Raw genomic sequence first — 12,194 nt, forward strand, 5'->3', positions numbered from 1 at the left:
TGCGCTCCATTCATCGTATCCGGCAGCTGAGCAAACATCTCATCAGACCCGAGCTGTCACGTTCCTTCACGACAACTAACGCAATGGCAGTAAGTCCATGCCCGCCACCAACCTTGCTGAGCTTGACTCAGCTCGCCTGCGTAAGCAAGAATAGTGCTCACGGTGGTGCAGTCCGACAGCCAGAAGAATATCCTGAATTGGGTCGCGCCTAACGACAAGTCTGGAGAATTCAAACGCCAGCAGTCTACTTTCCGTGACTATGTCTCTAGCGAGGAGGGTGCCGAGTTCCCTGCTGAGAAGGATCGTTATCACCTCTGTACGCGGATCTGTGCACTGGATCTGTGGCTTCACTAGCTGACGAGCATGTTCAGATGTCTCTTACGCTTGTCCATGGGGTAGGCGAGTTCGTTGCTGGACTCCAATACCTCACTAATGCACGACTTCAGCACACCGAGCACTCATTGTACGCAAGCTGAAAGGCTTGGAGGACATCATCCCATACACTTCGGTGCACTGGCACATGGGCGAGAAGGGTCCGCTCGTTCGGCCATCCATCAAGCCAGACAGCTAACATCACCAGGCTGGCGATTCGCCACAAAGGACGAGAATGAGCCTGGTGCACACACTGAGCCCGATCCCATACATCCAGAGTATACTCACATCCGTGACATCTACTTTGAGAACAACAAGGACTATGGTGGTCGCTTCACGGTACCGACCCTCTATGACACAAAGCAGAAGCGTATCGTGAACAATGAGTCTTCCGAGATCATCCGAATGTTCTACCATGCTTTTGACAAGATCCTACCGGAGAAGTATGCCAAGGTGGATCTCTTCCCAGAGAAGCTGCAGAAGGAGATCGAGGAGACGAATGAATGGACTTACAACGATATCAATAATGGTATGGGGGTTCAAGCCAATGAGTTTACGCTGTAACTGATATCGGCATTGCAGGTGTCTACAAGAGTGGCTTCGCCACGTAAGCATGGATCTACAGATAGCATGTGCTTGAGCTGACCATGTTCGCAGCACTCATGAAGCCTATGAGAAAGCTGTCAAGACCCTTTTCACATCCCTCGATCGTGCTGAGAAGGATATTGCGAAGTCTGGCGGTCCATATTACCACGGCGAGCATCCAACAGAGGCGGACGTGAGATTGTACACGACCATAATCCGCTTCGATGCTGTATACGTGCAGCACTTCAAATGCAACATTCGTGACATTCGCAGTGGATACCCGAACCTGCACAAATGGGTGCGACACTGCTATTGGAAGGACCCGGCTTTTGGTGAAACCACGGAATTCACGCATAGTAAGTCATCCTCCGATTTCAATCACCAGCCAGAGGTGTTCGCAGAGAGGAGCAGTCAGATACCTATGGCAAGAAGAGCGAGTCACCAAATCCACTTTCTCACTCGCACGCTGCCTGCTTGCGGCTACCGAGTGGCCTTCCCTCTACTTTTGAATTGGCCCGAATTCCGGGGATTACTATTGCACTGTAAGATGAAGTGCATGGCAATACATCTACTAACGCGTCGACAGTCAAGAACCATTACACCAGGAGTCATAAGCAGATCAACCCGTTCTCCATTACACCGGTTGGCCCAGAGCCACCCATCTTGCCACTCGATGAGGAGGTCCCAGCTGTCAAAGCGGCGATGAATAAGCGTCAGTGAGGTCTGGTTTAGTGGTCGCAGTCGTCTATGCGGCGTGGTGAAAGTAACTATTCGATCCGAATGTACAATGCTTCCAAGCAGATGCGCCGTACTCCCACGTGTGACCACAATTGTGGTCTGTCCCAGAAGCTCACCGCTGGTGTATCGTGCCACTTTCGCATGAGCCAGGCCTGAACCACGGGTTACAGATGATGTGGCGACTCACGATGGAGTTCGTCTGGCTGACAAGCGGGTGGAGAAACGTTGTCCAGTCCAGTGGTTGGCTTCGCATTCGGTCTGGTAAGCAAAACAAGATTTCGCCACTGCCTGGTGAGGAGTGGTACGTGTGGTGTGATTGTGCTGTAATTGTGCTGTGATTGTGAGTGAATGGTCTGGTCTGCTGCGCAGGTGTGTAGTGCCGCTCCATCACCTGCCTTGCAGATTCTCCTTTCTTCTCTCAATCATCTCTTCCAGTAAACCGCGAAAATGGCATTTCTGCGTAGCCAGCGATACCACAACAAGGCCGAGCGCATCTGCCTCCGTGCCCTCAAACGACTTTCGACAGCGACTCTCCGGCGCCTCCACAACTGGGCGGATCGTTGTGGTTTGCTTGCGAAGGATGACTGCAGCTACTATGCCATGGACGGCTTCACCACGCTTGATCGACTGGGTTAGAAACTCTTAGAGAAGTCGGCGGCATTGGTATACTTGTATGCTGATATTGAAGTCTCGGGGTTAGCGTTTGATTTCTTTGTGTAGATTGCTTTTGTCATTGCTTGAGATACAGCGTGTTGCCATCGCTTGAGATACAGCGCCCCTGTCATCGCTTGAGACACAGCGTCCTTATCATCGCTTGAGACACAGCGTCCTTGTCATCGCTTGAGATAAGGCGCCGCTCCTCATCACGTTCCTGGCTACATGCTGGGTCGCGGAGAAGAGCGCTCACTGACGTCCACGTCCTCGTCCTCACTGACATGATTGCGCGGCAGACGTGCGATGTTCTCGATCTTTGCGTAGTCTCCGCAGCAAGCGCGCTTGGTGCGCCGTAGTGTAGAGGCACGGTGCTGGTTGTGTCACCGTTGTCCTGACTGCTGATGAAGGACTCGGAGAAAGCTCGTCGCCACCAATACTTTGCTCAGCTGAGACTGGTACACTCCTCACTATCGTATGGTCACTCTCAAGGACAGGAGGAGAGAATACGCGGTCGCGACATCGTCGGCAATGGTGATTTATCGTCGGCCGCAATATGTTGCCAGCGCCGTTGCGTGATGCAGCGGACTGAATAATGAAGTGATGCCCAACATCGCCAACACGTGTGAAAGCACGAGATGGCATCACTACGCCCATGGAGCAAGACGTGACAGAGGCTATGCGTTGCTGCATTCATATTAATGATTTTGTTTGGAAACGTGGACGCTCCCGGTGCAATGATGTGTCTTGTAGGCCTCCAACAGGTTCAAAGTGACCATTTTTACGAGAGCACATGAAGGCGAACCTCCGTGTAGACCACAGAGGGCGGCCAGGAGAGTATGAGACTAGGAGCGTGCTATAGCGTTCACCGCCTGTGACTGCTACACGATCAGACCGAGCACCCCATGGAGGTCATTATGTTACGCGTTCCAGCAGACTGGTGCCACCGTCTCATAACCCTCACTTGCGCGCAAGAATCATAACCTCGAGCATGGTTCTCGTTCGCCTCCATGACTCTGATCCGCAGCACATCAAGCTGTGGGATGCTATCCATTCGCCACCGGCACGAAGCTACCTTTCCTTTGGCATCGCTGCGCAGAGCACCACACAAGGCTTGATGTTTCGACACCCACCGACCACAATGAGCAGTCTCGTGACCGCAGTCTGAGGATCTGTGTGTACCATCGCCTTGTCTTGCTCGTTCGGGGGACACGCGGCGCCACCTCAAGACCCACAGTGCCAATTCTTCGCAGCCAGCACGCGCACTTCAGATCTATCAGCCCAACATCCTTCGCCGAAGCCTCCATCTTGTTGGAGGTGTTGCACTAGTGTCTCGCGTCTGGCAGCCCAGTCGTGTCATGTCCTGTAGCATCACACCATTTGCGTTGCTCAGGCTTTCGCTATGTGCGACACAGAAAAGTCGTGATCGCATTGACAGCATCTAGCTCACGTACCACTCACTTGCGATGAGCTTCCATCGCGAACGGCGTGTGGGAACCTTGGGCTAGAGTGGCGCGCGTTGTCTGGGTGGCGAGGAGATGACGCATTGGTGTGCGTGATTAGATGTTGGTAGACACAGCGCTACATGATCATACTCAGCACCCTTCTCTGATCCGCGCTCTGGTCACCCTCTCCTCTCGAATCCTTCCCTCTCGCCTTGCGCTGCTCGAAATCCCTGCCCGGCCGCAAAGGCTTGACCGCAGGCGCAGCAGTCGCAGCAAGACCCTTCTCACGCTTCGCTCTCCGCTTGCTCTCCATACCCTCCAACATCTTGCCACGCTCAATATCGTCCACGAACGCTTTGTTCTCCTCCTTCGTTCTCCTCACTTCCTCTCTCATTCGTGCTTCCCGCTCTGCGTTCTCGCCCGCAATCTGGTCTGTTAGGTGACTCCACTTGAAGCCCTTCAGGTACTTGATGTTCCACAGATCGTCATGATAAAAGTTGCCTTTCTTGCCACCGATGATGTTACCGTTCAGCATTTCTGCAGCGATCTTGGCCTCGGCCTTGGATGTGAACTCCACCCATCCATCGGTGAACGACTTCTTCTTGTTGCCACCCCGCTTCACTCGCTGCAGATGCGCGGTATGATCTTCGGGTGTTAGGAATATTCGTCCTAGACCTTTCGAGGCATGTGGTATCAGGAAGTGCCGTAGCGTTTGCGGCTTCATGAAGGGCGGTACTCGTGATATGTATATCACACCTGACCTTCGTGCAGCTTTCTCAGCAGCCGCGACCGATTTGGGCATGCGCTTCTTGGCAGGTGCATCTTCAGCAGAAGCATCCACAGCAGGCGCATCATGCTCGTCCTCGTCCTCGAAGTCGCTGCCAAGCAGAAAGCGCTCGGCACCTGGCTTGGATGCACTTCGATCCTGAGCCGCGACATGTGCAGCACTGACAGACTCCCCATCCGCGAGACTCCCCAAAGACTCGCCGTCCGAGTCTATCTCCCTCTTCTGCCGCTTACTCACACGACCACCAATACCTCCTCTCCCGGCCTCAGACTCATCAGAGCCATACCCTCCGCCAAGATCGTCCTCGCTCTCGTCGCCTTCGAGAAACTCGTTCCGCTTCCGCACAACCATCTTGAGTGTTCGGAAGTAGTACAACGGCACCCCAATCGCTAAACAGTGCTGCGTATGTCAGGCCTCGGCGCCAAGTTTCACGAGTGCACCAAGTGCGACAGAAGCTTACGAATGAACGGATCCAACGGCTAGAAAGCAGCCCGCTTTAACTCTCGGCAGGGGCGCGGCGAATTATTGACCGGATCTGAGGCCGCCGCTGGATTCCGTATCAAAAACAGATGACACGCGCTCATCTTCTCTCTTTGCTCCCCAGCAGCGTGAAGGAGTTTCCATGCCGTCGCTCCTCATATTCTGGGAGTATGAGCATGCCGCGGCGCCTGGCACCTATCTGGCAGGTTTTGGTTCTCGTTGGAGCGATAATACTAATTGGTTACTTTGTCTTCCCCACGACTTCTGAGTTCCCCGAGAGTGGCTCGCAGTGGCGCGCCCTGGATCATAGTACGGTCAGCCTCCCGGCGCCTGTGGACGATGTGTTGGCCGATGAGGATATTTTGAAGGCATTGAAGCTTTCTTCTGGATTCGATTTTCGGAGACGATGCTTCAATGTACGACCTACCAAGGGTATCACGCGGACCTCGCTGGCGAGTGTACCACAATCACTTTTCGAGGTGCCTCCTAGTCGAGGGTTGAGTACGGACGACTCGTTGCCGCCATGTCAGGATATGGTGCATCTGGATGTACCGGACTGGAGTCCCAAGACTATCGTGGACACCAGCGCTCTTTTCTTCGGCATGGCCACAACATTGGCTCGAATAGATGCCAGTCTGCCAGCAATCTCTCGGTGGCTTTCGCATAGTGGCTCGCCGCTGGTAGTGTTGCTGGTCGACCAAGCGGATCTGGATTACGAGCGCGATACGATCATCAGGGTACGCGGCGAGGCTGCAGATTCTGGGATTGAGATGATCTTCGAGCCTTACAAAGGCGAGTCGAAGAACACGGAAGGGCTGAAGAACTTTGCTTTGGCCGAAGTCCTCGAAGCACACCGTCGGCCCGAGACACAGTGGTTTGGCATCATTGACGATGACACATTCTTCATCGCCCTACCGCAGATGGTGAAAGCATTGAAACCATATGACCCGGCCAAGGAGTGGTACATTGGCGCGCTCACGGAAGGACTCTTCCGCATCGCCCAAGAAGGCTTCAAGGCATGGGGTGGCGCAGGCTTCTTCGTCAGTGCACCACTCATGGAGAAACTCGCACGCAACTCGAACAGATGTTACAAGCTGGATCAAGGTTTTGGTGATCTCTTGTGGCGTGACTGCATACTGGAGGTCACATCTCCGACCGTCAAGCTTACACAACTCGATGGTCTCAACCAGATCGACGTCTGGGGTGATATATCTGGCTGGTATGAGTCTGGCTGGGCTCCACTTCTTAGTGTTCACCACTGGAAAAGCTGGCACTTCCATCCTATCCCACTCGCCCACTCAGTCGCGGACGTAGCCGGGCCCGACACCTTCCTCCAACGCTACCAATTCGACGACAGCATCGTCATGACTAACGGCTTCAGCATCTCTGCCTACCCACACGGTCTGCCAGATCTGAACCGCACGGAGCTCACATTCTGGGAGGAAGTGAACAGGAAAGGCGACAAGCCTAACAGGCTGATGTTCCATCATAGCCTTGGTGCTACGCGAGGAGCGCTGCAGCTTGGTAAAGATAAGATTCAGTGGTTGTTCGAGTATGCGACTTATGGTGCCGATGGGAGCGTGAGGCAGTTCTACATCAATAAGGCTGTGAGGACGGGGACTGGGACGAGGGATAGTGTCATTGAGATTGACTGGAGGCAGGGGTGAAGGACAGCAAGCTGCTGATATACGACCATATGGATAGGCTGGGCACAGGAAGGCTTCGTCTTGCTGGCGGGTAGATTGCTCGGAGCATTTGGTCTGGATCGTATTACGATACCATGAGCTGGAGACAGACTGCGCTAAAACCCCAGAGCGCGCGGGCGGACCTAATCTATACGCTCAAGAGCACGAATTGGCATCTACCGAAATATGCATCGCTGTTGGAAACGGCCTCGGATGCATTGATGCATTGTGCTGAGAGTGGATTGGAAAGCAGAGAAGCAGGGTCATGGAATGCTTATGGCATAGAGGATAGTGATGGCATCCCATGTACGATATTGGAGTCGCCGTGTAGTTGTACAGATAATCGAGTGGAATGAGCGCGAGTAGTAAATCTGTAGTTGGGAGTTTCGAGTTGTGCAAGGCTGGGATGTGCATGCCGACTTCACTTTGGGTCGGTGTTTCAGCATGACCATCACGAATCGTCGGTCTCGCCAGTTCTTCAACGTGACGAATGGCAGCACGAAGAGACTGAAATCGATGCTCGCAGCGCCAATTATTATCTGGTGTACATGATCTCGAGGTAATAGTACTGAGGATGTATCGGCCATCGAGCAACGCCAATGGCGACTCATCATCGATTTTGGCTTGAACACCGACCGAAAGGCCGTTACACTCCCGGAGCAAGCAGATATACCACTTAATATATGGTCATATCACAGGAAGTCGTCTGTACTATCAGATGGATGACAAGTGCTCTGCATAGACGTTGTCGCTGCAGCACATCGTCGCGGAGTCCTTACCCAAACCCTGATCCTTAGTACTAGTAAGTAGTTCGGGGACAAAGTGACAGCTCGGTGGCCGGGACGGCTGTATCCACAACCCTATTATTCAGTCTGTCACTTTAGCTCACAGGGGTCAGCATTAAACCCTGAAACGATGTGGCTTGCTGCTGATGTGGGACAGACCGACGAGAATACGAGCTGGTGGCCTGCAGGACTGTGCTACCTTGCCTCGCTTTAAATATAAGTCGAGCTGATGATGATATGATAGACCTACAAACCATGCCTCTTTGCGCGTGAGTGAAGGCTGCCTCGACCAAGCGGTCCAGTAAGGGGAAAATGTCGTCTTCGGCGCACGGAGACAGCTGGCGACCGTCAAGGAGTAGGCGGAATTTGGTGATTTTGGTGGTGGTGATTGTGCTGGGATATGTCACCGTCACGCAAGTACGGTCGAGATCATATGGAGGGAGTGCATACTCGGTGCCTCCGAGGCTGGCGGGCAAGCCGCAGACGATAATACAGCCCTCAGGCCAATCATGGACTTTCGACGCGACTCGAGATCGTAATAATCACTCGCTTACTCAGGCACAATGCGATGCTGCGTTCCCGGAGCTGTATCATGAGATCGAGCGGTCACAGAAATATTGGAAGGAGAAACAAGGGAACAGGCCGTTCAAGCCGAAGCAGATTGATATCAAATGGAGCGGAGATGGTGGGATGATGGGCTTGATACACGAGCAGCAGGTATATGCTGTATATGCCCCACAGACTTGTGGCATGGCTGACACATGTGTAGCTGTATGTCACATTCTCTCGAGGACTCAATCACTTCGGGCACTGGAAGGAGCGATCGCATGCAACTCTGCACCAAATACACCGAGCCATATTGGCTTCCCCTGAGCCGGTACCGAATATCGAGTTCGCGATCAAGATCAACGATGTGATCAACCTCACTCCCGATGACCCGAGTATCACGATCTGGGCCTTCTCCCGGAACATTAACGACCCAGTCATGGACCGAGTATGGGTGATACCCGACTTCAACTTCTGGAGCTACCCACGAGTTTCGGGGGCATACGGCGACTTTCAACTCCAAGCCATGGGACAAGGAAAGGACAAATTTAGCTCCAAGAAGGATCTACTGGTGTGGCGCGGCACACTCGATTTTAACCGCGAGATTCGTGAACCACTTCTCGCGCAGAGCACTGCTCAGACCTGGTCAGACGTGCAACGCGTGGACGAGGATGCGGCCACAGATGTCCGGATCACGATGCCGGACCACTGCCGCTACAAATACTCCGTACACACCGAAGGCACCACCTGGTCAGGGAGGCTAAAATACCTCCTCTCCTGTCACCAAGTCGTCTTCATTCACCACCTAAACTGGTACACCCATCTCTACCATCTCCTCGTGCCCTCAGGTCCAAATCAGAACTATGTGCAAACCGAAGACGACTGGTCTGACCTCCCGGCCAAGATCAACGAGCTCATCGCGAACCCAACAAAAGGCAAGATGATTGCGGACAATGCTGCTATGCACTTCCGAGATCGGTATTTCACTCCTGCAGCGCAGACGTGCTATTGGCGGAAGCTGTTCCATGTGTGGCGAGCCATGACTTATGAGCCTGATCCGTGGAATTCCACGACTTTGCCGGATGGCACTACGCAGAAGAAGATCAAGGGGATGTCGTATGAGGAATATGTGTAAGTCGATCCTCCACTGGCAAGACCACCTACTTCTACGATACTGACTCTGTGCACAGCTTCCACGATAAGAGTGTGCCGCTTGAGCCGGGAGAGTGATACGGGAACCACCTGTGTGTGTTCTTGGGTGCGATTTGTGATCTCAGCGAGGGTGTTCGGCGTGTAAGGTAAGGGCGGCCTATCTGATGGTATCGCTGCGCAATCGACGCTGGGGAAAGGTGGTAGACTAGCTTTGTCTTAGAGCAGTATGCTGTATCTATTCACCTTAGGGGAATTGGGTATGGACATCCCCAATGCTTATCGGACTTCCCACGCGGATAGTGAAAGCAGGAGCTTCGCCGCCAGGACCAGGAACGTTCCCGGGATTAGAAGGAGCTGGCGAAGGAGAGAAGGACGGCCGGATGTTTGCTGTCCCACACGCATAAAGGCGTTCGTGTGAGGACGAAGTGGACTTCGGCACGATATTCCCGTCGCAACTTCTCCGAGACGTCTTCATCTCTTGCAACCCTCCTCAAGGGCGATCAGTCCTTGTGCTTTAGTGATCGTGCTCGCGTGCTAGACTGAACGGAGGACGTAGAATTATGGCTCTATCTCTGGCACGCTTCTGTTCTTATATTAGCCCGTGGATGGCGGCGACTGCTTGGAAACGGTACATATGGCCGAGACGATTCAAAGGTCCGGCACGCTCTCTACCGCCAGAAGGCCATTAAGCTCACGCTGACCGTCCACCACTTCTGCCACCGTCTACGTCCACAGCTGCACCACAACCACGAACCGGTCGTGCATGTTCTCTATTCTTTGATAGTCATCATATGCCAAGTCATCACCCTCTGATGTGCCAATATGGAATGACTCGGCGACCTACGGTACTGCTTGCGAAGGCTGCGCTACTATGGCGTGGTAGACATAGCTGTGATGATGGAGGTTGCCTGGGCAGGAGGTGGCCTCCTGACGTGCCAACTCGCAATGGGACGAAAAGTATGGGTGACATCGAGCTATGGGCGATGTCGCTGCAGTACGTCTTCAAACCACAGTCGTGAAGTCAGGAGTAGCGCCACGCCTACGCAATTCTCCTTGCTTCTCACAGATATCTGCTCACACGATACTGCTTCACGTCCAGCATGGGTACATAGCAGGACCGGCAAGAGCAACGAGGATATCACGACTGCACTAGCATGATCACCAACGATGCCACGGAATGCGCACCAGAGCAGTCTAATCGCTGAATGAAGAGTCCTACGACATACGTGGGATTCACTACGCACAGCAGAGACGGCCTTCTCTCTTCTCTCCTCATACAGCCACGGCTGAATTCCCGCAGCGGCGAGGAGAACACGGGGCTGGGTGAAGGAGTAGCAAGGCGAAGTACGAAGATAAGTCTGCCTGTGCGGAGCAGCGCCCGCTACATGGGACACTTTTGCACGGCCGTGATCTCGGGCAGTGGTGTGGCTGAGATGATACGGAAATAGCAGTATAACGACAGGTTTACCATACCACACACGTCATACTGCCTATGTGCCTATCAGCTTGGGAGCTGCCGCAGTACGTTCATGGTGCTGTAGTAAGGGCAGCTGGTAAGTCGGTAAGCTCATGTGTGAGCCATTGAAGCGGCAGTAGTGAGTCAGCGCTATGAAGCGAAGGCACTGGGTGAAGAAGTGAAGATCTTCTCCATAACCCGGCGAACAGCCAAGGTAGATGATGAAAATCTCAGCGTGATTAGCCGCGAGTACTCAGCGTGGTTGGGCGCGAGAGGGCTCAAACGTGGTAAGGCGCGAGCAGGCTCAGCGTAGTGAGGCGCGAGCAGACTCGGCGTGGTTAGGCGCGATGAGTCATCAGCCACGACGGATCCAAACACAAAAGAAATAAGGAAACAAACGGCTCACCAAACCTCTTCATCTTCTTCTTCCATCGGCGGCGGGAGGGCAGCAGCAGGCCACAAAGGTGAGCCATGGTTGGTGATGTTATTGTATGAAAACTGGTTGCTGGTGGAAATGAATTTGCAAGGACACTGGAGAGGAGGAGCACAAGTTCACGAGGGAGATCAACGAGACTATGTGTTTGCGCAGCAGAACAGACCAGGTGGCCCCCTTCTTTCGCACCTTGGGAGAGTGTGGGAGTGCTTCTGAGGAACGCATGCCGATTACGCTGACCAAATGAGCTCAGACGAAACTTTGCCCATATGGTGTGCACGAGATATGCTGACACGTGGCACTGACCATGCAGCGGATCATGGTACAGAGCCGCATTGACTCAAGATATCAAACTCTAAGATGATCTCAAGCCAAAGAGGAGCTACGAAAGCTGGTGACCGCCCGTGCGTCCGCTTACTCACGAAGGCTCTCGGAGGAGATCGCGAAGTATCCACGGTATCCGCCTGAAAGACGTCCACTATCGCAGAGTATCATGTGGCGCTCTTGTATTCACGTTTCTCTCGTAGGAAGTGGGTTTACAGACATTCCGGGGTGTCAGTCGAATCGTTGCGGACAAGCTCATCAACGAGACCGTAGCAGCAAGTGGTATGGTGAGATAAGAAGCCACGTCCTACCAGGTCACCACCCACAAGCCACGATTGAGACATGGCCTCCTCCTCGCTTGCAACACAGCGCCTCCTTCCTCATCGCTTGCAACACAGCGACCTCCTTCCTCACGTGAGACATAGCGCGCCATCGCTTGAGACATAGCGCCACTCCTCATCACGTTCCTGGCTTCATGCTGGGCAGTGGAGGGGTCGACCTCCTCATGCCACTTGCTCACTCCGCTGACCATATCACGGCTATGTCACTGTGTCGCTATCATGCTGTATCGTGCCTTGCTGGAGGATAGTGGTCATGTCGCCGCCTTACATCAGGAAATCTACCCGTAATATCACCGTCGCCACAGCCAACCTGTATCGGTCCCCCACCAAGTCTGTTGCCATGCTCCCCGCCACATCTCGCCGTCCTCAAGCAAGCCTTTCGCCGCACATAATCCAAGAAATCAAACAAAACAG

General features: G+C 53.6%; 5 protein-coding genes across 5 annotated transcripts; 4 read left to right on the top strand and 1 right to left on the bottom strand.

Annotated features, from left to right (window-relative positions):
• Positions 1–83: 83 nt before the first annotated feature.
• ECM4_1 (S-glutathionyl-(chloro)hydroquinone reductase) lies at positions 84–354 on the top strand (the record flags this gene model as incomplete). The annotated part of the gene is made up of 2 exons (XM_064834453.1): positions 84–89; positions 172–354. The coding sequence occupies 2 exons, from the start codon at positions 84–86 to the stop codon at positions 352–354; spliced, it is 189 nt and encodes a 62-aa protein (XP_064698317.1).
• Positions 355–432: 78 nt separating this feature from the next.
• ECM4_2 (S-glutathionyl-(chloro)hydroquinone reductase) lies at positions 433–1,677 on the top strand (the record flags this gene model as incomplete). The annotated part of the gene is made up of 4 exons (XM_064834454.1): positions 433–901; positions 955–979; positions 1,030–1,313; positions 1,544–1,677. The coding sequence occupies 4 exons, from the start codon at positions 433–435 to the stop codon at positions 1,675–1,677; spliced, it is 912 nt and encodes a 303-aa protein (XP_064698318.1).
• A 2,250-nt stretch (positions 1,678–3,927) lies between these two features.
• On the bottom strand, positions 3,928–4,929 carry ESF2 (RNA-binding ATPase activator esf2; the record flags this gene model as incomplete). The annotated part of the gene is made up of 1 exon (XM_064834455.1): positions 3,928–4,929. One exon carries the CDS (start codon positions 4,927–4,929, stop codon positions 3,928–3,930), a length of 1,002 nt encoding a protein of 333 aa, XP_064698319.1.
• A 305-nt stretch (positions 4,930–5,234) lies between these two features.
• On the top strand, positions 5,235–6,725 carry LTS14_001748 (uncharacterized protein; the record flags this gene model as incomplete). The annotated part of the gene is given in 2 exon segments (XM_064834456.1): positions 5,235–5,474; positions 5,490–6,725. 2 exon segments carry the CDS (start codon positions 5,235–5,237, stop codon positions 6,723–6,725), a joined length of 1,476 nt encoding a protein of 491 aa, XP_064698320.1.
• A 1,115-nt stretch (positions 6,726–7,840) lies between these two features.
• Positions 7,841–9,209, top strand: LTS14_001749 (uncharacterized protein; the record flags this gene model as incomplete). The annotated part of the gene is made up of 2 exons (XM_064834457.1): positions 7,841–8,245; positions 8,298–9,209. The coding sequence occupies 2 exons, from the start codon at positions 7,841–7,843 to the stop codon at positions 9,207–9,209; spliced, it is 1,317 nt and encodes a 438-aa protein (XP_064698321.1).
• Positions 9,210–12,194: the final 2,985 nt, after the last annotated feature.

This window comes from Recurvomyces mirabilis (genome assembly GCF_035927965.1).
Source record: "Recurvomyces mirabilis strain CCFEE 5264 chromosome Unknown scaffold_3, whole genome shotgun sequence".
NCBI classification, from domain to species: Eukaryota; Fungi; Ascomycota; class Dothideomycetes; order Mycosphaerellales; family Teratosphaeriaceae; genus Recurvomyces; species Recurvomyces mirabilis.